This window comes from Salmo salar, chromosome 13 (assembly GCF_965601325.2).
Source record: "Salmo salar chromosome 13, fSalSal1, whole genome shotgun sequence".
Classification (NCBI taxonomy): domain Eukaryota; kingdom Metazoa; phylum Chordata; class Actinopteri; order Salmoniformes; family Salmonidae; genus Salmo; species Salmo salar.
Genome location: NC_138303.1, coordinates 72,380,001 through 72,404,469, shown reverse-complemented (window position 1 = coordinate 72,404,469; position 24,469 = coordinate 72,380,001). Strand labels below are relative to the sequence as shown.

The following is a 24,469-nucleotide window of genomic DNA, read 5'->3' as shown; positions in this document are numbered from 1 at the left end:
GAATTCTTTGAATGACAAAATTACATTCGAACAATGTTTTCGAATAGTAATTTTGTAAATTGTAGCGCTGATTCACCGGAAGCATTTGAGGGAAAATATTTTCTGAACGTCACGCACCGATGTAAAATGCTGTTTTTATATATAAATATGAACTTTATCTAACACAAAATGCATGTATTGTGTAACATGATGTCCTAGGAGTGTCATCTGATGAAGATTGTCAAAGGTTAGTGCTGCATTTAGCTGTGTTTTGGGTATTTGTGATGCATCTAGTTGCTTTGAAAATGGCAGTGTGATTTTTTTTGGCAGGGTACTCTCCTAACATAATCTAATGTTTTTCTTTTGCTGTAAAGCCTTTTTGAAATCGGACAACGTGGTTCGATTCAGGAGAGGTGCATCTATAAAATGGTGTAAAATAGTCATATGTTTGAGAAATTGAAGTTATAGCATTGATGAGGTTTTGTATTTCACGCGATGCGATTCCACTGGCTGTTGACTAGGGTGGGACGTTTGCCCAGACAGGTTAAATAAAGGTGAAATAAACAAAACGTAAAAAAACAAGGTGCACCTGTGTAATGATCATGCTGTTTAATCAGCTTATTGATATGCCACACCTGTCAGGTGGATGGATTATCTTGGCAATGGAAAAATGCTCACTAACAGGGATGTAAACTAATTTGTACACAAAATTTGAGCGAAATAAGCCTTTTGTGCATATGGAACATTTCTGGTCTTTAGTATTTCAGCTCACTTTGCTTGTATATTTTCGTTCAGTATACATAAATCATGTACAATAGATTAGGTTCTGATACATCCCCACGCCTTCTAAAGTTACATTAATGATGTACATGAGAGGCATCATCATCATTTCACGATTGGGAGCCGAGGCTGGATGTTGATGCAGCATTTCAGTTTGATATCAAGACATTTCCCTAACAGTTAAGACAATCAGTTCATTAAAGGAGACTGAGATAAAACGGTGTCAGGGAGCCAACGAGCCCCAATCAAAGAGGAGCCTTGTTATCTAAGTACTGAACGTTTGATTAGCACTGACACTGTCGGGGTCTCTCTAAGCTGGGATGCTGTGTGTGTGTGTGTGTGTGTGTGTGTGTGTGTGTGTGTGTGTGTGTGTCACAACTGGGACCTCACGATACGATATCATAATACTTAGGTGCCGATGTGATTCTCACAATTCTATATGCATTGAGATTTGATACTGCGATTATTATATGTACACTACCGTTCAATCTATTGGGGTCACTTAGAAATGTCCTTGTTTTTGAAAGAAAAGCAAATTTTCTGTCCATTCAAAATAACATCAAATTGATCAGAAATACAGTGTTAACATTGTTAATGTTGTAAATGACTATTGTAGCTGGAAACGGCAGATTTTTTATGGAATTCCTACGTAGGCGTAGAGGCCCATTATCAGCAACCATCACTCCTGTGTTCCAATGGCACATTGTGTTCGCTAATCCAAGTTTATAAAGATAGTTGAGCATTAGAAAACCCTTTTGCAATTATGTTAGCACAGCTGAAAACGGCTGTGTTGTTTAAAGAAGCAATAAAACTGGCGTTCTTTAGACTAGATTAGTATCTGGAGCATCAGCATTTGTGGGTTCGATTACAGGCTCAAAATGGCCAGAAACAAAGACTTTCTTCTGAAACTCGTCAGTCTATTCTTGTTCTGAGAAATGAAGGCTATTACACCTCACAAGTCCTCAACTGGCAGCTTCATTAAATAGTACCTGCAAAACACCAGTCTCAAAGTCAACAGTGAAGAGGGAACTCCGGGATGCTGGCCATTTCTCAGACTGGCCAATAAAAATAAAAGATTAAGATGGGCAAAAGGACACAGACACTGGACAGAGGAACTCTGCCTAGAAGGCCAGCATCCCGGAGTCGCCTCTTCACTGTTAATGTTGAGACTGGTGTTTTGCGGGTACTATTTAATGAAGCTGCCAGTTGAGGACTTGTGAGGCCTCTGTTTCACAAACTAGACACTCTAATGTACTTGTCCTCTTGCTCAGTTGTGCATCGGGGCCTCCCACTCTTCCTCTTCTGGTTAGAGCCAGTTTGCGCAGTTCTGTGAAGGGAGTAGTACACAGCATTTTACAAGATCTTCCGTTTCTTGGCAATTTCTCGCATGGAATAGCCTTCATTTCTCAGAACAAGAATAGACTGACGAGTTTCAGAAGAAAGTCTTTGTTTCTGGCCATTTTGAGCCTGTAATCGAACCCACAAATGCTGATGCTCCAGATACTCATCTAGTCTAAAGAAGGACAGTTTTATTGCTTCTTTAAATCAGCACAACAGTTTTCAGCTGTGCTAACATAATTGCAAAAGGGTTTTCTAATGATCAATTAGCCTTTTAAAATGATAAACTTGGATTAGCTAACACAACGTGCCATTGGAATGTCTACATAGGAACACAGGAGTGATGGTTGCTGATAGTAGGCCTCTGTATGCCTATGTAGACATTCCATGAAGAAAAATTCTGCCGTTTCCAGCTACAATAGTAATTTACAACGTTAACAATGTCTACACTGTATTTCTGATCAATTTGATGTTATTTTAAAATGGACAAAAAAAAGTGCTTTTCTTTCAAGAACAAGGACATTTCTAAGTGACGCCAAACTTCTGAACGTTAGTGTGCATATATGTATGTGTGTGTGTGTGTGTGTGTGTGTGTGTGTGTCTCTGCCAGTGGTCTCCATCTCACCATGGCGCTGATGGTCTCCTCCCAGTCAGGTCTCTCTCGGGGGTAGACCAGGCGGGCCAGCTCAGGCACTATGTCGTCCTCCTCTGGGTGACGTCCTGGCCTCAGGCCCCTAGAGGAGAGCGAGAGGAAGGGAGGGGTTGGGGAAGGAGCGAGAGAGGGAATTTGAATTTCAATCCAATTTATTGGCTCAATATCATACTTTCGAAGAAACAAATTAAAACAACAAAATTTGCTTTAATACCAAAACTGCTCACACATTAGGCTAAATTCCTGTTTCAAAAGAGGGAGAGAGAACGAGAGAGACTTTCAGATGCTCTTTATTGCGTCAGGAAAAACACTATAAAGAAAATACAGAACCTGCCTCAACAAAAACCACAAACCTCACTAGTCCTCCCAGCCAACTCTCAAGATAAAAACACTGATATATATGGTCATGTATTGTCAACTCAATATGGAAGCCACAAGTTCAAAAGGCACCCTAGAGGCTGGTGTGTGTGTGTTTGTTGGTTCTTCTATCCTTGTGGGGGCCTAAAATCGTCCAAAGTACCCACAAGGATAGTAAAACAAGTCAAAATGCTACCTCGTGGGGCCATTTCCCACATCCCCATGAGGACAAAGGGTATTTTAAGCTTAGGGGTTGGGGTTACAGTAAGTGATAAGGGTTAGGTTTTGGGTTTGGGAAAAATAGGATTTTGAGTGGACATGTATTTTATGTCCCCACGAGAACAGAACAGAACAGTGTGTTTTATGACACCATAGAGTCTGGCACCTTGACCAGAACGTGTTAATGCAGGCATCATTTCAATTAGACGAGATGTCATAACCCATCAGTTGGCACTGAGGATGGAACACACACACACACACAGAGAGTGTGTGAAAGACATGTAGTCACACCAAAGTGAGGGCGTAACATTGCCTGTCACATATTCTTGTGAAAGGAGGCTTGTGCTTGTCTGTGTGTGCTCACACCATATTTTATGCATAGATACAGCCATAAGGAGACCAATCAGGTTTTTTGTGTGTGTGTCTGTGTGTGAGTGTGTGTGTCTGTGTGTGTGAGAATGTGTGTGAATGTGAATGTGTGTGAATGTGTGTGAATGTGCGTGAGTGTGCGTGAGTGTGCGTGTGTGTGCGTGTGTGTGTGCGTGCGAATGTGTGTGCGTGTGTCAGCTGGATACTGTGTGTGCAAAGGCCAAATAGCACCTTCGATGGGAGGAACGTCAATGTTATTATGTGCAGAGGCAAAGTAGCACTTTCACAGAGGGAGAATGTCAATGTGATTTAGCCATTGAGCCATCAAAGAAACGTTCTGGCCTCTCACATCATTTGCCTCTCTGATAATAATGACTTGAGAATAGAGCCTATAGGTGTGAGGCGAGATTGAACTATAATTAAAGGCTGTGGGGCCAGAGTCGATGGAACCTACAATTTCTATGTATTAATCCAACAGTCAGACCGGCTGACCTGAAAAGTGGCAGCATTAACTGCCACCCACTGTAGCTGCCAACAGTCTCATATAGGTCCAATTTCAGTCCCATTTCCAATGCAGTGAACTACCTTTGAAAAGTGCTGTATAGGGAATAGGGTGCCATTTCAGACACACCTATGGAACTGAGAACCACATGATAGAGCTGTGATTGACGTTGGCCATAAACTCTGGGAATCAAACTAGTGATGATATTAACAGGGTGGAGGGACCGTAGCCAGCGGTGATGATATTAACAGGGTGGAGGGACCGTAGCCAGCGGTGATGATATTAACAGGGTGGAGGGACCGTAGCCAGCGGTGATGATATTAACAGGGTGGAGGGACCGTAGCCAGCGGTGATGATATTAACAGGGTGGATGATATTAACAGGGTGGACTGTAGCCAGCGGTGATGATATTAACAGGGTGGAGGGACCGTAGCCAGCGGTGATGAGTCACCTGTATGCAAAGCAGAGACTTCAGAACGAATAAATCCGATTAACCTTGGTAAACCTTACATGAGGCTTGAGTCTAGCGTGGAATATACCTTATATCTCGCATGAGGAAGAGTGGATAATAGCTAACGTGTGGTCTAATATGAAACCGACATAACACTGATATAACCTGATGCAACTCAAGCTTTCACCCACACAGCATTGGTACTCGTGTTCAGATAAGAGTCATGTGATTAAACTGATATATTTTCAGAAATGCTCCTGACATAGTAGGTTACTTTAACCCTTTCACTGCTCTTTGAAGCATGAACTAACTACCATGATGATGTAGCCTAAATGGAGAAATGAAACCACAAAAAAAGAACCAGTTACCTGACCGGCCTTCTATGTTTGACTACCAAGAGCCTTTTTGGACTAATTCAGTGTACGTGGTGAAAAAAAACTACTTACAGTCAGTCAGTACAATGTCTTGGCATGCTGCCTGGTACTAATAAAACATTACTGTCCATCCTCCTCCACCAGCACACACACAACTGCTGATCCTGTTTCTGCAAACTGAAGGTAGGCATACAGCTTTATCTGGGAAGGAGAAACATACCCACTCCCCTGTTTCTGCAAACTGAAGGTAGGCATACAGCTTTATCTGGGAAGGAGAAACATACCCACTCCCCTGTTTCTGCAAACTGAAGGTAGGCATACAGCTTTATCTGGGAAGGAGAACCATACCCACTCCCCTGTTTCTGCAAACTGAAGGTAGGCATACAGCTTTATCTGGGAAGGAGAAACATACCCACTCCCCTGTTTCTGCAAACTGAAGGTAGGCATACAGCTTTATCTGGGAAGGAGAAACATACCCACTCCCCTGTTTCTGCAAACTGAAGGTAGGCATACAGCTTTATCTGGGAAGGAGAAACATACCCACTCCCCCGCCACCGCTTGACCTCACACACACACACACACACACACACACACACACACACACACACACACACACACACACACCATGAAAATGTTCTCTCTCACAAACACCCCCCTCCCCCCTCCCTCAGGGGGTGTATATGTATGAGAGGCTGACCTCAAACTGTCAGCTTCAATGCAGGTCTGGAGATGGGGCTGCTTGCATCTCAAATCAGACAGAGAGGAGGAGACAGTAGACAGACAGAGAGAGACTGAGAGAATGGAGGGAAAGACCAAGATACAGGGGGAACAGAAAATGAGAGACCCTGGGAGCAGCAAGCAGCCTGCTGCATTATGACACTGACTCTAATACTGCAGTCAGCCAGCCACCTTGAACCACTGACCCTGACGCATACCACAGCACCACTAATTGGAACGAGAACTGACAACTGATCCGGGTAGGGAGCTGACCCTGATGTTGGAGGATGTTGTTATCCTGTTCCATACATGCGGTAAATCGTGCTGGTAGTGTACAGTATATATTAATGAGCCGTAAACGGCTAAACAGACAAAGACAAAACATAAAAGGGCAAAACACCAACCAATGCTAGAGTCCCTAACTCTATTATTATTATTATTATTATTATTATGGCCGTGATTGGTTGAATCAGATGTTAGAGAACAGCCAAAGCGCCCAGCACTGGATGGAGAAAATCACAACAGGGATAAAGGTCATCATGCATAGAAGAAGACCAGGATGATACATGTGGGGCTGTATCATAGCACAGCCTCCATGGCCTCCACACACAGCGAGCGAACACACACACACACACAGCGAGCGAACACACACACACACACACAGCGAGCGAACACACACACACACACGAGCGCACACACACAGCGAGCGCACACACACACACACACACACACACACAGCGAGCGAACACACACACACAGCGAGCGAACACACACACACACACCCAGCGAGCGCGCACACACACACACACACCCAGCGAGCGCGCACACACACAGCGAGCACGAGCGCACACACAGCGAGCGCACACACACACGAGCACACACACGAGCGCACGCACACACAGTGAGCATGCACACACACAGTGAGCATGCACACACAGCGGGGACACACGCACACACAGCGGGGACACACGCACACACAGCGGGGACACACACACACAGCGGACACACACACACACAGCGGACACACACACACACAGCGGGCACACACACACACAGCGGGCACACACACACACAGCGGGCACACACACACAGCGGGCACACACACAGCGGGCACACACACACACACACAGCGGGCACACACACACACACAGCGGGCACACACACACACAGCGGGCACACACACACACACAGCGGGCACACACACACACACAGCGGGCACACACACACACACACAGCGGGCACACACACACACACAGCGGGCACACACACACACACAGCGGGCACACACACACACACAGCGGGCACGCACAGCGGGCACGCACACACAGCGGGCACGCACACACAGCGGGCACGCACACACACACACTCCCTCCCTCTCTCCCCAAGGACACACACACAGCGGGCACACACACACACACACACAGCGGGCACACAGCGGGCACACACACACAGCGGGCACGCACACACAGCGGGCACGCACACACACACACTCCCTCCCTCTCTCCCCAAGGACACACACACAGCGGGCACACACACACACACGGGCACACACGGGCACACGCACAGACAGCGGGCACACACACACAGCGGGCACACACCCACAGCGGGCACACACGGGCACACGCACAGACAGCGGGCACACCCACAGCGGGCACACGCACCCACAGCAGGGGCACACGCACCCACAGCAGGGGCACACGCACCCACAGCGGGCACACACACACACAGCGGGCACACACACACACACACACACACAGCGGGCACACACACACACAGCGGGCACACACACACACACACACACACACACAGCGGGCACACACACACACAGCGGGCACACACACACACACACACACACACACACAGCGGGCACACACACACACAGCGGGCACACACACACACAGCGGGCACACACACACACAGCGGGCACACACACACACAGCGGGCACACACACACACACACACACACACAGCGGGCACACACACACACACAGCGGGCACACACACACACAGCGGGCACACACACACACACAGCGGGCACACACACACACACAGCGGGCACACACACACACACAGCGGGCACACACACACACACAGCGGGCACACACACACACACAGCGGGCACACACACACACACAGCGGGCACACACACACAGCGGGCACACACACACAGCGGGCACACAAACACACACAGCGGGCACACAAACACACACAGCGGGCACACAAACACACACAGCGGGCACACACACACACACAGCGGGCGCACACACAGCGGGCGCACACACAGCGGGCGCACACACAGCGGGCGCACACACAGCGGGCGCACACACAGCGGGCGCACACACAGCGGGCGCACACACACACACACACTCCCTCCCTCCCTCCCTCCCCAAGGACGTCGTTAAGTTAGTCAGGCCAATAAAGGTGGTTACACACACCCCAGTTACCTTAGGCTGGCCAACTGTTGTACCTAGGAATAAACTCCCTCTCTCTTCTGTTTCCACTGTAATTCCATTGAAGAAAAAACAAGTTGTGGACCTCATACGACCAATAGCGTAGTAATTCACCCACAGGCAAAGTAGAGTTGCTTTGAAGAATATTTTCCAACTGCGCATTACAGATGTATCCCAAACAAATAAACATGGTGAATCTCAAGGGAGAGTGAACTGCCCGGTGTTCCAGTTTCCTGGTCCCAGGTCTGTTTAGGCTGTCTTGCCAACCCCTACACTCATTGTCACCCCATTGCTTGGAGTTGGCAACACAGCATAAACAGATCTGGGACCAGGCAAGTGTTCCACAGCACCAGGGCTGAAAGAATGTCCTTAATCTGCTTGTGTTTTTTAACCCTAACCTCAACCCTACAGCCGATGAGGAGCGTGGAGGCTGAAGCATAAAATGTAATGTTTTTATGTATTAAAAGTAGAATAAACAAAAGAGGCTTTTGGAAAATCATGATTAACGAAAGACTGTAGGACTTGTCTAGGATTTTTGGCTGCATCTCCACCTGAGTTGGATAAATTGACATCTAGGGCTACATGCATTAAAAAGATGTCCATCTCTCAGTAAGAGGTAGGCTATGAGATGTTCAGCTGCTTGGTGCTGCCACAAAAGGGGCATTAAGGAGAATATTCTTTAGATTCTCTCTTGCTTTTGGCAAGACTGGCACTCAGTGGATACACGCCACCCTTTGCAATAGACGGGTTAGCTGACATTGTCATGAAAACTATGTTCACTCATTGATAGAGCAGAAGTATGTGTGTTATGATTCTGGACGGTCTAACAGTTAGCAACACTGACAAGAAGCTGCCATGTAGGGAATCGTAGGTGGCTCGTTTCACCTTGTCACGTCTATGCTAATATGTAAAAAAATAAATGTAGCTTGCTAACCAACAACAACGTATTTGAGAGACTAGTGTTTATTGTGCAAATGTATTAATGTTTTCAATAACGATGGAGAGGAAATAGTTTACATGTTGTCAACAATCCTTTGTAGAGGTCGACCGATTAATCGGAATGGCCGATTAATTAGGGCCGATATCACGTTTTCATAACAATCGGAAATCGCTATTTTAGGACGCCGGTTTGGCCGATTTTTACATTTTACACCTATTTTTAACTAGGCAAGTCAGTTAAGAACACATTCTTATTTACAATGACAGCCTAGGAACGGTGGGTTAACTCCCTTGTTCAGGGGCAGAACGACAGATTTTTACCTTGTCAGCTCAGGGATTCAACCTTGCAACCTTACGGTTAACTAGTCCAACGCTCTAACCACCTGCTTTACATTGCACTCCACGAGGAGCCTGCCTGTTACGCGAATGCAGTAAGAAGCCAAGGTAAGTTGCTAGCTAGCATTAAACTTATCTTATAAAAAACAATCAATCAATCATAATCACTAGTTAACTACACATGGTTGATGATATTACTAGTTCTTTTAGCCTGTCCTGCGTTGCATATAATCGCTTAGGTACACGTTGCTCCAACCATAAACATCAATGCCTTTCTTAAAATCAATACACAAGTATATATTTAGTTAATATTGCCTGCTAACATGAATTTCTTTAAGCAGTTCCTCAAAATTAAAGTGGAAAACCACACTACAGGCTGATCCAACTTTGATGTAATGTCCTTAAAACAAGTCAAAATGAGGCTCCGTAGTGTGTGTGGCCTCCACGTGCCTGTATGACCTCCCTACAACGCCTGGGCATGCTCCTGATGAGGTGGCGGATGGTCTCCTGAGGGATCTCCTCCCAGACCTGGACCAAAGCATCCGCCAACTCCTGGACAATCTGGGGTGCAACGTTGGTGGATGGAGCGAGACATGATGTCCCAGATGTGCTCAATTGGATTCAGGTCTGGGGAACGGGCGGGACAGTCCATAGCATCAATGCCTTCCTCTTGCAGGAACTGCTGACACACTCCAGCCACATGAGGTCTAGCATTGTCTTGCATTATGAGGAACCCAGGGCCAACTGCACCAGCATATGGTCTCACAAGGGGTCTGAGGATCTCATCTCGGTACCTAATGGCAGTCAGGCTACCTCTGGCGAGCACATGGAGGGCTGTGCGGCCCCCCAAAGAAATGCCACCCCACACCATGACTGACCCACCGCCAAACCGGTCATGCTGGAGGATGTTGCAGGCAGCAGAACGTTCTCCACGGCGTCTCCAGACTCTGTCACGTCTGTCACATGTGCTCAGTGTGAACCTGCTTTCATCTGTGAAGAGCACAGGGCGCCAATGGTGAATTTGCCAATCTTGGTGTTCTCTGGCAAATGCCAAACGTCCTGCACGGTGTTGGGCTGTAAGCACAACCCCCACCTTTGGACATCGGGCCCTCATACCACCCTCATGGAGTCTGTTTCTGACCGTTTGAGCAGACGCATGCACATTTGTGGCCTGCTGGAGGTCATTTCGCAGGGCTCTGGCAGTGCTCCTCCTTGCACAAAGGCGGAGGTAGCGGTCCTGCTGCTGGGTTGTTGCCCTCCTACGGCCTCCTCCACGTCTCCTGATGTACTGGCCTGTCTCTTGGTAGCGCCTCCATGCTCTGGACACTACGCTGACAGACACAGCAAACCTTCTTGCCACAGCTCGCATTGATGTGCCATCCTGGATGAGCTGCACTACCTGAGCCACTTGTGTGGGTTGTAGACTCCGTCTCATGCTACCACTAGAGTGAAAGCACCGCCAGCATTCAAAAGTGACCAAAACATCAGCCAGGAAGCATAGGAACTGAGAAGTGGTCTGTGGTCCCCACCTGCAGAACCACTCCTTTATTGGGGGTGTCTTGCTAATTGCCTATAATTTCCATCTGTTGTATATTCCATTTGCACAACAGCATGTGAAATTTATTGTCAATCAGTGTTGCTTCCTAAGTGGACAGTTTGATTTCACAGAAGTGTGATTGACTTGGAGTTACATTGTGTTGTTTAAGTGTTCCCTTTATTTTTTTGAGCAGTGTATTATAGTTAAGTCTATGATTTTATATTTGATAGAGCAGTCTGACTGAGTGGTGGTAGGCAGCAGCAGGCTCATAATAGTCAAAGGTATATGGTTTAGAGAGAAATAGTCGACGCGTCATAATTCCTGTAATAACTTGCGGCTGAACTTGAAAGGGGTTCCTTCGTTATTTTACCGTTCATGTCTTCCATAGAGAATGTCTTGATCTACTTCAAATAAGGTCTGTGTTTTGTGCTTAAACCGCCTCGGCGTTTTGATACCCGTGTAAATCTCACTAGGATAAGGTAACGTTTGTCAACATATTTTCATAAATCCACTCTACAAAAAAAATTATCTTTGCTTATATTTAGCCAATATTGACCAGAGTTACCTTGTCCTATGGATATCTACACAGTTATAAAATTGGCAAGGTGGTGTAAGCCTTCACGAAACACAAACCTTATTTTAAGTTAATCTAAAAATATCCTATGGAATAAATGAATGAAGGAACCGCTTTTCAGATTTTGCTAGAAGATGTCATGGGAATTATTAATATAGGATTTCCTGCATATAAAAAATTACAGTTTTTGTTTTCAACATTCATCACAGGTAACTTAAACTCTATTTTTATTATTCAAACAGTTGAGAGTATTTGTCTGTCTCCTAAGCAGACTCTTCAGTATCGTTGTCACTTCAGAGCTGTGTGTGTGTGTTTTACAGATGGCAGAGAAAAGCAGAGCACCAGTGTGGGACTATTACATTGAATTGGCACCAGGGAAAGCAAGGTGTCTTATTTGTGATAAAGATGTAAGCATGGGGTCAGCAACGCCTAAATCAGAAAATCCCACTAACCTGTGGAATCACCTTAAGAACACCCACCCAAAAGCCCATAAGGAAGCAACGATGACAAAAGCAAATGCAAATTCTTCACAAGGAAAAAGTGATAGACACGTCACAGACATCGCAGGCTACAATCTTACAACTTATTAATAAACAAGCAAAATGGCAGGACAAAGACCCGAGGGCCAAGAAGATGGATGAAGCAATTATTGAGATGATTGCCACTGACAACCAGCCATTCACAGTGGTGTCTGACGTTGGTTTTCAGCAGCTGATTACTCTTGCTGAACCCCGGTACAGGATCGAAGACAAATTATTTCGCACAGAAATGCTAGATAAAACGCATGAAAGAGTTGTGATGAAAGTGAAGAATCTGGTGGCACCAGTCAACGCTCCACACATGGCATTCACAACTGACTGCTGGTGAGGCACTAGAGTCCCTGATGAGCCTTACTGGACATTTCATTGACAATGTTTGGACAAGAAAACAGGTTGTGCTGAATGTCAAGACTATGAATGGATCACACACAGGAAACTACATCAGAGAGATGTTTTTGACCATGTTGGAATACTGGGAAATCCACACAGAACGTGTAGTGTTGGTCCTCAGGGACAGTGGGGCAAACATGGTGAAAGGTATGAGACTGGCAGAGCTTCCAGACTTCAGCTGCAGTGCACACACCCTACAGCTTGTAATCAATGATGGCCTATCCAGTCAGAGAGCTGTGCTAGACATTATTGCCATGTTGAAGAGCTGTGCAACTCACTTTGACCACTCTGTACTGGCCAAACAGAGGCTGAGGGCCATTCAGGAAGAGCTTGGCCTTCCCAAACACAGTATCATCCAAGCAGTTCAAACTCGCTGGAACTCAACACTACACATGTTGCAGAGGATGTTTGAACAGAGGTGTGCACTGAATGTGTATGCAGGTGAATACGGACACATCAGCAGTTTGTCTGCTGCACAGTGGGATATTGTCTCACCTAATTGAGACTCTGGCACCTATGGAGGAGGTGACACTGGAGATGAGCCACTCCAACTCTACAGCAGCATGCATCATCCCCAGTGTGTCGGTGCTGAAGCTGATGCTGCAGCAGGAGGGTTCTTCTACTCAAGGCATCAAAACCTTACGGAAGACCATGTTGGACAGTCTGACAAGGAGGTTCTCCAAGGCAGAGGAGACAAAGTGCCTGGTGCTGGCAACTGTCCTGGATCCACGTTACACAAGCTATGCCTTCACCTCAGGGACAGCGCTAGAGAAAGCTAAAGAGTGGCTGAAGGAGGAGTCTGACCTACTAAGGAAACCAAATCCCAGAGCCACAGCAAATGGGACGAGTGAAGAGGAGGACCCAGATCCAGGTGCAAAAAGGCAAAGAGTCCAGGTACATCAGCCACCCAGTCTGGTGGACATCCTCTACGCTAGAATCCTTGGAAGCCAAGAGGGCAGAGCTGAAGTCCAGTGCAGTTTTAAAATTGAGTTTGAGCGTTACCTCACATAGCCTGTCATTGACAGAAAGAGCGGCTTGCCTTTGGAGTGGTGGAAGCAGAATGAGGACAGACTTCGATCACTCGCTCCACTGGCAAAGAAGTTTCTCTGTCCCCCACCTTCTTCATTCCCAAGCGAGTGTGTTCAGTGAGGTGGTAATCATTTATGATAAGTGGAGGAGCAGACTGACAGGGGACCATGCAGACAAGCTCTGCTTTCTGCACTACAACCTAAGACTTCTTAACTGAGAATATTGAAGACCCATGAAAGCTGGTGGTTCGTTTTAACATATGTTCTCATGTTATTTGAGACTAAATTGATTTTATTTATGTATTATATTAAGTTAAAATAGAAGTGTTCATTCAGTATTGTTGCAATTGTCATTATTACAAACAAATATATATATATATATATATATATATATATATATATATATATATATATATATATATATATATATATATATATATATATATATATATATATATATATATATATATATATATATAAATATAATAAACACAATCGGGCGATTAATCTGTATCGGGGTTTTTGGTCCGCCAATAATCGGTATCGGCGTTGAAAAATCATAATCGGTCGACCTCTAACCCTTTGACTCTAAGCCAACCCTGCCTGTTTTGCTCCACGGTTGCACACACACATTGGTTTTGTTATTAATTAATCCTCCCGTCGACGCCAAGGAAGAAAAGACCTTTGGTTATTAGGGTAGGAGATGGAAGGAGGAACCACCTGAGTGCTGCTGAGTAGAAGTGAGTGGTGGTGCTTTGCTGGACTGCAGCTAGATGGGGCTGAAGAGCTGAAAGTCTGCTCTGACTGGGACATCATCCATCTAGTGAGCAGGACATGTTGTTGTTGTGGTCTACAGCAGTGTTCCTCAACATCTGGTCCACGGACCGGCGCTGGTCCATGGGATGTTGCTGGTTGGTCCCTAAGATTTACTGACACTAACTTAGTCAGGTCTAAAGTGTTAGTTTTAATGTAAGCAGTCCCCCCCCCCAAGGAGGAAAAACGCTTGCTGGTACTTGGTTCCTTGAGGCAACCTGATCTACAGCTAGAGCAGGAATGGGCAACTTTGATGGGGGTGGGGGCCACAAAAAAAATCTGAACCCTTTGTACCCACATCCATATGCAGTCAGAGCCGTCCCTAGCCTTTTGGGGGACCTAAGGGACATCCTAGCTGCCACCTTCTTTACAGTGGAAGAGGGAAGAAAGTACGCTAATTTCCTGCAATTCTACACATTTTGCCACAGATAGAAAATGGTTGCTATGAGTCTGAGTGAGTGAGTCTGAGTGAGTGAACAGAATGAATAGCTGGCTAGTCTAACTTACCACTATAAATGTTAGCTGACATGGGCTAATTGACTGTCAGTGACTGACAAACAGAAACTGCTGATGCACAACCAAATGTACACCATCTTTTACAGGCTATGCGTTAAACCTCATAATTACAACCTCCAATTAATCATTTCCAGCACCACACTTGTGTCTACATATGTGGAAACAGCTGGTTTTTATGATCTATGGTTAAAAAGATAAGGTCGGATAGGATTAAAAAAGTAAGAAAAACTGATTTTCAAAAACTACAATGAGTTTTTAGTCAGAGGGAGGGTATTTCCTTGCTCCCCACGTCACCTCGAATCTCAGTGTTTGAAAAGCAATGCTGTTGATGTCATTGGTTAGAACTTACTTTTCTACAAAACGTAGGAATGCACTGTTTTCACATACACTGAGTATACCAAAGATGTCCTTTGGGTGGTGGACCATTCTCGATACACACAGGAAACTGTTAAGGGTGAAAAACCCAGCAGCGTTACAGTTCTAGACACAAAACGGTGCTCCTGGTACCTACCACCATACCCTCTTCAAAGGCACTTAAATATTTTGTCTTGCCCATTCACCCTCTAAATGGCGCACATACACACAATCCGTCTCAACTGTCTCAAGGTTTAAAAGTCCTTCTTTAACGTGTCTCCTCCCTTTCATCGACACTGATTGAAGTGGATTTAACAAGTGACATCAATAAGGGATCATAGCTTTCACCTGAATTCACCTGGTCAGTCTGTCATGGACAGAGCAGGTGTTCTTACTGTTTTGTACAGTCAGTGTATGTAGACAGGTAATGTGCTAGAAATAATGGAGGTTGAAAAGTGGTGGAATTGCCCTTTAATGGACTCAATTTAGAAACAAATGCTTGTGTGTAGCCACTAGCCTACAGTATTGAGATGTAGTAGGTAAACAACTTTCGATACGTATTCAGGACTCCTCTCCTGAGCTCATTTTATTTCAATGCCCTTGAGGAGGGTAGAAAACTATTGGAAAGCAAATAACCACAGCGGAGAGAAAGGAGTGGGATGGAACATTATTAGTAAGCGGTGCACGTGGCGGGCAGGATGGAGAGGACAGGAAGGGGGTGACGCAAGTCCCAAAATAGAGCCATGCTCTGGTCTAGGAGGGTCACAGAGGGAGGGGGGGTGAGGAGGATAAACACACAGATAAACAGAACAAGAGCTGATATATAGAAGTAGGCCTATAGGGCAAGTTAGAAGTGGGATAGATAGGGACAGACATGTCCTAAGCAGAGAGCAAGAGATCGTGTGTGTGTGTGTGTGTGTACTGAATGTGCCTGTATGCTAGAGAGAGCATAGTGGGATTGGGAAGGCTAGAAAACCTTACTGTGTTCCTCCCTGGGGGAAGAACATCAATCTACACGAGCAGACCCATCCTAACAATGACATTTACTGTCAGTCTCGCTCATTGAATGAGCACACAAACCTGCTCTGCCTTCCTCTCCACCTCTGCTGTAATGTTGGGCTAATATCTAATGTATGCTAAACTGCTGCTGCCATGGCAACCCCCGCGCACGCATCCAGGATTTGGTCTCCGTTCAACACCAGGAGAATGTGTAGTGGGGTTGAACGATCACAAACAGGCCAGTGCAGCAGGGAGGAAGGGCTGGTCTGAATATGATGGGAGCAAGCTGAGCATCAGTAAGGGGAGGAGGAAAGAGGGGAGCACTGCCGCACAGCAAAGCATGCAGCCAGGCAGTGGCTGGCTGGCGAGCACTTTGTGCATCATGTGTCTCTCTGTCAAAGGCATGCAGAGGAGTGGGTGGTGGGACAGACACCGGGTGGGCATCTCAATGGTGCTTCTCCATAGTGAGCTGTGGCTGTGCTCTACCATCCAGCTAGCAGCATGGCCATGCTCCGATAGAGAAAACAAGCCCTCCAAAAAGAAGATGAATGAGTGTGTACAGGTGTGTATAGAACCTACAATAGGCTCTCAAATTGTGTGCACCCCTGTGTGTTAAGCGTGCGTGCTTGCCCGCTTTCCTACGCCACCCTATATGTCTGGGGTTTGGCCGGGGTAGCAGTCATTGTAAATAAGAATTTGTTCTTAACTGACTTGCCTTAAATAAATATGCGCATGCTACAGTGAGTGGGTTGGAATGTGTAGCTTATGCCTGTGAGTGGGTTGGAATGTGTAGCTTATGCTATCCTATACCTGTGAGTGGGTTGGAAAGTGTATCCTATGCCTGTGAGTGGGTTGGAATGTGTAGCTTATGCCTGTGAGTGGGTTGGAATGTGTAGCTTTTGCTATCCCATGCCTGTGAGTGGGTTGGAAAGTGTATCCTATGCCTGTGAGTGGGTTGGAATGTGTAGCTTATGCCTGTGAGTGGGTTGGAAAGTGTATCCTATGCCTGTGAGTGGGTTGGAAAGTGTATCCTATGCCTGTGAGTGGGTTGGAATGTGTAGCTTATGCCATCCTATGCCTGCGAGTGGGTTGGAATGTGTAGCTTATGCCATCCTATGCCTGCGAGTGGGTTGGAATGTGTAGCTTATGCTATCCCATGCCTGTGAGTGGGTTGGAATGTGTAGCTTATGCCTGCGAGTGGGTTGGAATGTGTAGCTTATGCTATCCCATGCCTGTGAGTGGGTTGGAATGTGTAGCTTATGCCTGTGAGTGGGTTGGAATGTGTAGCTTATGCCTGAGAGTGGGTTGGAAAGTGTATCCTATGCCTGTGAGTGGGTTGGAAAGTGTATCCTATGCCTGTGAGTGGGTTGGAAAGTGTAGTTTATGCTATCCCATGCCTGTGAGTGGGTTGGAATGTGTAGCTTATGCTATCCTATGCCTGTGAGTGGGTTGGAATGTGTAGCTTATGCCTGTGAGTGGGTTGGAATGTGTAGCTTATGCCTGTGAGTGGGTTGGAATGTGTAGCTTATGCTATCCTATACCTGAGAGTGGGTTGGAATGTGTAGCTTATGCTATCCTATACCTGTGAGTGGGTTGGAATGTGTAGCTTATGCTATCCTATACCTGTGAGTGGGTTGGAAAGTGTATCCTATACCTGAGAGTGGGTTGGAATGTGTAGCTTATGCTTTCCTATACCTGTGAGTGGGTTGGAAAGTGTATCCTATGCCTGTGAGTGGGTTGGAAAGTGTATCCTATGCCTGTGAGTGGGTTGGAATGTGTAGCTTATGCTATCCTATACCTGAGAGTGGGTTGGAATGTGTAGCTTATGCTATCCTATACCTGTGAGTGGGTTGGAATGTGTAGCTTATGCTATCCTATACCTGTGAGTGGGTTGGAATGTGTAGCTTATGCTATCCTATACCTGTGAGTGGGTTGGAATGTGTAGCTTATGCTATCCTATACCTGAGAGTGGGTTGGAATGTGTAGCTTATGCTATCCTATGCCTTTGAGTGGGTTGGAATGTGTAGCTTATGCTATCCCATGCCTGTGAGTGGGTTGGAATGTGTAGCTTATGCCTGTGAGTGGGTTGGAATGTGTAGTTTATGCCTGTGAGTGGGTTGGAATGTGTAGTTTATGCCTGTGAGTGGGTTGGAATGTGTAGTTTATGCCTGTGAGTGGGTTGGAATGTGTAGTTTATGCCTGTGAGTGGGTTGGAATGTGTAGTTTATGCTATCCTATACCTGAGAGTGGGTGTGGGTCCAGCTGAAAGCTGCTATTGGCCAGCAGAGCCGAGGTGGTGGCAGTAATACTGTGGCTAACTGGCTCCGTCATTAAGGAAACATGAATGAGGGTTTCCAGCAGTGATGGTCTATAATGGCTGCTCTGCATACAGCATCAGAGGCTCTGGTGAGCCAGCCACAGCCTGATGGCGGAGTAAGGAAATCAGTGATTGCGAACGCCTCCCAGCCTAACCGAACCTACATCACTCAGGCACGTCTGCCACGGCCTCCCCCTGCCTGCGTTCACACTGCTGTCATTTCTCCTTGGGGAGAAAGGGGAGGATCAGGGGGAGACGACCAAGCCCCCCACACACACACACACACACACACACACACACGAGCTAGCGCAGGCGCACACACACACCAACTAGTAAAGACCCTCGCAGTCACAGACCGACGTCAACGTCCTCCGTGCTTGGATGCAAACAAATCAACAAACAGTGGCACACACACAGCCCTACACGCGTGTCCAACACTGTAATAAACACACATCTCATAGCAGCTATAACACCGCTATTTACATGCTGTAACTGCACACACACACACACACACACACACACACACACACACACACACACACACACAGAGACAGAGAGAGACAGACAGAGAGAGAGAGACCAATCAACCTGCACATGTACTGTATGCTTATTGTTATTGTTGAATGTATGGTTATTTTGACCTTTGGTTGTTGTTGTCCCGTTAACAATTTTGATTCTCATTTTATATATTGTAAATATCCAAAATAAGCTTTGGCAATATGTACATTGTTACGTCATGCCAATAAAACAAATTGAATTGAGACAGAGAGAGAGAGCGAGCGAGCGAGCCACAGAGAGAGCGAGCGAGCCACAGAGAGAGCGAGCGAGCGAGCCACAGAGAGAGCGAGCGAGCGAGACACAGAGAGCGAGCGGGCGAGACACAGAGAGCGAGCGGGCGAGACACAGAGAGCGAGCGGGCGAGACACAGAGAGCGAGCGGGCGAGACACAGAGAGCGAGCGGGCGAGACACAGAGAGCGAGCGGGCGAGACACAGAGAGCGAGCGGGCGAGACACAGAGAGCGAGCGAGCGAGACACAGAGAGCGAGCGAGCGAGACACAGAGAGCGAGCGAGCGAGACACAGAGAGCGAGCGAGCGAGACACAGAGAGAGAGCGAGCGAGACACAGAGAGAGAGCGAGACACAGAGAGCGAGCGAGACAGAGCGAGCGAGCCACAGAGCGAGCGAGCCACAGAGCGAGCGAGCGAGCCACAGAGCGAGCGAGCGAGCCACAGAGCGAGCGAGCGAGACACAGAGCGAGCGAGCGAGACACAGAGCGAGCGAGCGAGACACAGAGCGAGCGAGCGAGACACAGAGCGAGCGAGACACAGAGCGAGCGAGCGAGACAGAGAGAGCGAGCGAGCGAGACAGAGAGAGAGCGAGCGAGACACAGAGAGAGCGAGCGAGCGAGACAGAGAGAGCGAGCGAGCGAGACACAGAGAGAGCGAGCGAGACCCAGAGAGAGCGAGCGAGCGAGACCCAGAGAGAGCGAGCGAGCGAGACCCAGAGAGAGCGAGCGAGCGAGACCCAGAGAGAGCGAGCGAGCGAGACCCAGAGAGAGCGAGCGAGCCAGAGAGAGCGAGCGAGCCAGAGAGAGAGCGAGCGAGCGAGCCACAGAGAGAGAGAGAGCGAGCCACAGAGAGCGAGCGAGCGAGACACAGAGAGAGCGAGACACAGAGAGAGCGAGCGAGCCAGAGAGAGCGAGCGAGACACAGAGAGAGAGAGCGAGCGAGACACAGAGAGAGAGAGCGAGCGAGACACAGAGAGAGAGAGCGAGCGAGACACAGAGAGAGAGAGCGAGCGAGACACAGAGAGAGAGAGCGAGCGAGACACAGAGAGAGCGAGCGAGCGAGACACAGAGAGAGCGAGCGAGCGAGCCAGAGAGAGCGAGCGAGCCAGAGAGAGAGCGAGCCAGAGAGCCACAGAGAGCGAGCGAGCGAGCCACAGAGAGCGAGCGAGCGAGCCACAGAGAGCGAGCGAGCCAGAGAGAGAGCAAGCGAGCCAGAGAGAGAGCGAGCGAGCCAGAGAGAGAGCGAGCGAGCGAGCGAGCCACAGAGAGCGAGCGAGCGAGCCACAGAGAGCGAGCGAGCGAGACCCAGAGAGAGCGAGCGAGCGAGACCCAGAGAGAGCGAGCGAGCCAGAGAGAGCGAGCGAGCCAGAGAGAGAGCGAGCGAGCGAGCCACAGAGAGAGAGAGAGCGAGCCACAGAGAGCGAGCGAGCGAGACACAGAGAGAGCGAGACACAGAGAGAGCGAGCGAGCCAGAGAGAGCGAGCGAGACACAGAGAGAGAGAGCGAGCGAGACACAGAGAGAGAGAGCGAGACACAGAGAGAGAGAGCGAGCGAGACACAGAGAGAGAGAGCGAGCGAGACACAGAGAGAGCGAGCGAGCGAGACACAGAGAGAGCGAGCGAGCCAGAGAGAGCGAGCGAGCCAGAGAGAGAGCGAGCCAGAGAGCCACAGAGAGCGAGCGAGCCAGAGAGCCACAGAGAGCGAGCGAGCGAGCCACAGAGAGCGAGCGAGCCAGAGAGAGAGCGAGCGAGCCAGAGAGAGAGCGAGCGAGCGAGCGAGCCAGAGAGAGAGCGAGCGAGCGAGCGAGCCACAGAGAGCGAGCGAGCCACAGAGAGCGAGCGAGCGAGCCACAGAGCGAGCGAGCCACAGAGCGAGCGAGACACAGAGCGAGCGAGACACAGAGCGAGCGAGACACAGAGCGAGCGAGACACAGAGCGAGCGAGACACAGAGCGAGCGAGACACAGAGCGAGCGAGACACAGAGCGAGCGAGACACAGAGCGAGCGAGACAGAGCGAGCGAGCGAGACAGAGCGAGCGAGCGAGACAGAGCGAGCGAGCGAGACAGAGCGAGCGAGCGAGACAGAGCGAGCGAGCGAGACAGAGCGAGCGAGCGAGACAGAGCGAGCGAGCGAGACAGAGCGAGCGAGACAGAGCGAGCGAGACAGAGCGAGCGAGACAGAGCGAGCGAGACAGAGCGAGCGAGACAGAGCGAGCGAGACAGAGCGAGCGAGCGAGACAGAGTGAGCGAGACACAGAGCGAGCGAGCGAGACAGAGAGAGCGAGCGAGCGAGACACAGAGAGAGCGAGACACAGAGAGAGCGAGCGAGCGACAGAGAGCGAGCGAGCGAGCCAGAGAGAGAGCGAGCGAGCCAGAGAGAGAGCGAGCGAGCCAGAGAGAGAGCGAGCGAGCCAGAGAGAGAGCGAGCGAGCGAGCCACAGAGAGCGAGCGAGCGAGCCACAGAGAGCGAGCGAGCGAGCCACAGAGAGCGAGCGAGCGAGCCACAGAGAGCGAGCGAGCGAGCCACAGAGAGCGAGCGAGCGAGACACAGAGAGAGCGAGACACAGAGAGAGCGAGCGAGCCAGAGAGAGCGAGCGAGACACAGAGAGAGAGAGCGAGCGAGACACAGAGAGAGAGAGCGAGCGAGACACAGAGAGAGAGAGCGAGCGAGACACAGAGAGAGAGAGCGAGCGAGACACAGAGAGAGAGAGCGAGCGAGACACAGAGAGCGAGCGAGCGAGCGAGACACAGAGAGAGCGAGCGAGCGAGCCAGAGAGAGCGAGCGAGCCAGAGAGAGAGCGAGCGAGCGAGCGAGCCACAGAGAGCGAGCGAGCGAGCCAGAGAGAGCGAGCGAGCCAGAGAGAGAGCGAGCGAGCCAGAGAGAGAGCGAGCGAGCGAGCGAGCCACAGAGAGCGAGCGAGCGAGCCACAGAGAGCGAGCGAGCGAGCCACAGAGAGCGAGCGAGCGAGCCACAGAGAGCGAGCGAGCGAGCCACAGAGAGCGAGCGAGCGAGCCACAGAGCGAGCGAGCCACAGAGCGAGCGAGCCACAGAGCGAGCGAGCCACAGAGCGAGCGAGACACAGAGCGAGCGAGACACAGAGCGAGCGAGACACAGAGCGAGCGAGACACAGAGCGAGCGAGACACAGAGCGAGCGAGACACAGAGCGAGCGAGACACAGAGCGAGCGAGACACAGAGCGAGCGAGACACAGAGCGAGCGAGCGAGACAGAGCGAGCGAGACAGAGCGAGCGAGACAGAGCGAGCGAGACAGAGCGAGCGAGACAGAGCGAGCGAGACAGAGCGAGCGAGACACAGAGCGAGCGAGACACAGAGCGAGCGAGCGAGACAGAGCGAGCGAGACAGAGCGAGCGAGACAGAGCGAGCGAGACAGAGCGAGCGAGACAGAGCGAGCGAGCGAGACAGAGCGAGCGAGCGAGACAGAGCGAGCGAGCGAGACAGAGCGAGCGAGACACAGAGCGAGCGAGCGAGACAGAGAGAGCGAGCGAGCGAGCGAGACAGAGAGAGCGAGCGAGCGAGACAGAGAGAGCGAGCGAGCGAGACACAGAGAGAGCGAGCGAGACACAGAGAGAGCGAGCGAGCGAGACACAGAGTGAGCGATCGAGCGAGACACAGAGAGAGCGAGCGAGCGAGACACAGAGAGAGAGAGCGAGCGAGCGAGACAGAGAGAGAGAGCGAGCGAGCGAGACACAGAGAGAGCGAGCGAGCGAGACACGAGAGAGCAAGCGAGCGAGCCACAGAGAGAGCGAGCGAGCGAGCGAGCCACAGAGAGAGAGAGAGCGAGCGAGCGAGCCACAGAGAGAGAGCGAGCGAGCGAGCGAGCCACAGAGAGAGAGCGAGCGAGCGAGCGAGCCACAGAGAGAGCGAGCGAGCGAGCCACAGAGAGAGAGAGCGAGCGAGCCACAGAGAGAGCGAGCGAGCCACAGAGAGAGAGAGCGAGCGAGCCACAGAGAGAGAGAGCGAGCGAGCCACAGAGAGAGAGCGAGCGAGCGAGCGAGCCACAGAGAGAGCGAGCGAGCCACAGAGAGAGAGAGCGAGCGAGCCACAGAGAGAGAGAGCGAGCGAGCCACAGAGAGAGAGAGCGAGCGAGCCACAGAGAGAGCGAGCGAGCCACAGAGAGAGCGAGCGAGCCACAGAGCGAGCCACAGAGCGAGCGAGACACAGAGAGCGAGACACAGAGAGCGAGACACAGAGAGCGAGACACAGAGAGCGAGACACAGAGAGCGAGACACAGAGAGCGAGACACAGAGAGCGAGACACAGAGAGCGAGACACAGAGAGCGAGACACAGAGAGCGAGACACAGAGAGCGAGACACAGAGAGCGAGACACAGAGAGCGAGAGACAGAGCGAGCGAACGAGCGAGACACGCACACACAGAGAGAGCGAGCGAGCGACACACAGAGACACACACACAGAGAGAGACACACACACACACACACACACACACAGAGAGAGAGCGAAACACAGAGACACACACACAGAGAGACACACACACACAGAAAGAGCGAGAGAGACGCACACAGAGAGAGCGAGAGAGACGCACACAGAGAGCGAGAGCGACACACACACACACACAGAGAGCGACACACACAGAGAGCGAGAGCGACACACACAGAGAGAGAGCGACACACACAGAGAGAGGGCGACACACACAGAGAGAGGGCGAGAGCGACACACAGAGAGAGAGAGACACACAGAGAGAGAGCGAGAGAGAGACACACACAGAGCGAGCGAGCGAGACAGAGCGAGCGAGCGAGACAGAGCGAGCGAGCGAGACACAGAGCGAGCGAGCGAGACACAGAGCGAGCGAGCGAGCGAGACAGAGAGAGCGAGCGAGACAGAGAGAGCGAGCGAGACAGAGAGAGCGAGCGAGCGAGACACAGAGAGAGCGAGCGAGCGAGACACAGAGAGAGCGAGCGAGCGAGACACAGAGAGAGCGAGCGAGCGAGACACAGAGAGAGCGAGCGAGCGAGACACAGAGAGAGCGAGCGAGCGAGACACAGAGAGAGCGAGCGAGACACAGAGTGAGCGATCGAGCGAGACACAGAGAGAGCGAGCGAGCGAGCGAGACACAGAGAGCGAGCGAGCGAGCGAGACACAGAGAGCGAGCGAGCGAGACACAGAGAGCGAGCGAG

At 49.8% G+C, this 24,469-nt stretch overlaps 1 protein-coding gene across 4 annotated transcripts in view; it reads right to left on the bottom strand.

Annotated features, from left to right (window-relative positions):
• arhgap32b (Rho GTPase activating protein 32b) overlaps positions 1–24,469 on the bottom strand; it is a 246,867-nt gene that overhangs the window by 130,496 nt on the left and 91,902 nt on the right. For all 4 annotated transcript variants that reach the window (XM_082960293.1, XM_082960292.1, XM_082960294.1 and 1 more), the window contains one exon: positions 2,723–2,831. In XM_082960293.1, coding sequence (XP_082816419.1) covers positions 2,723–2,831 — 109 coding nt within the window. The remainder of the gene's footprint in view (positions 1–2,722; positions 2,832–24,469) is intronic.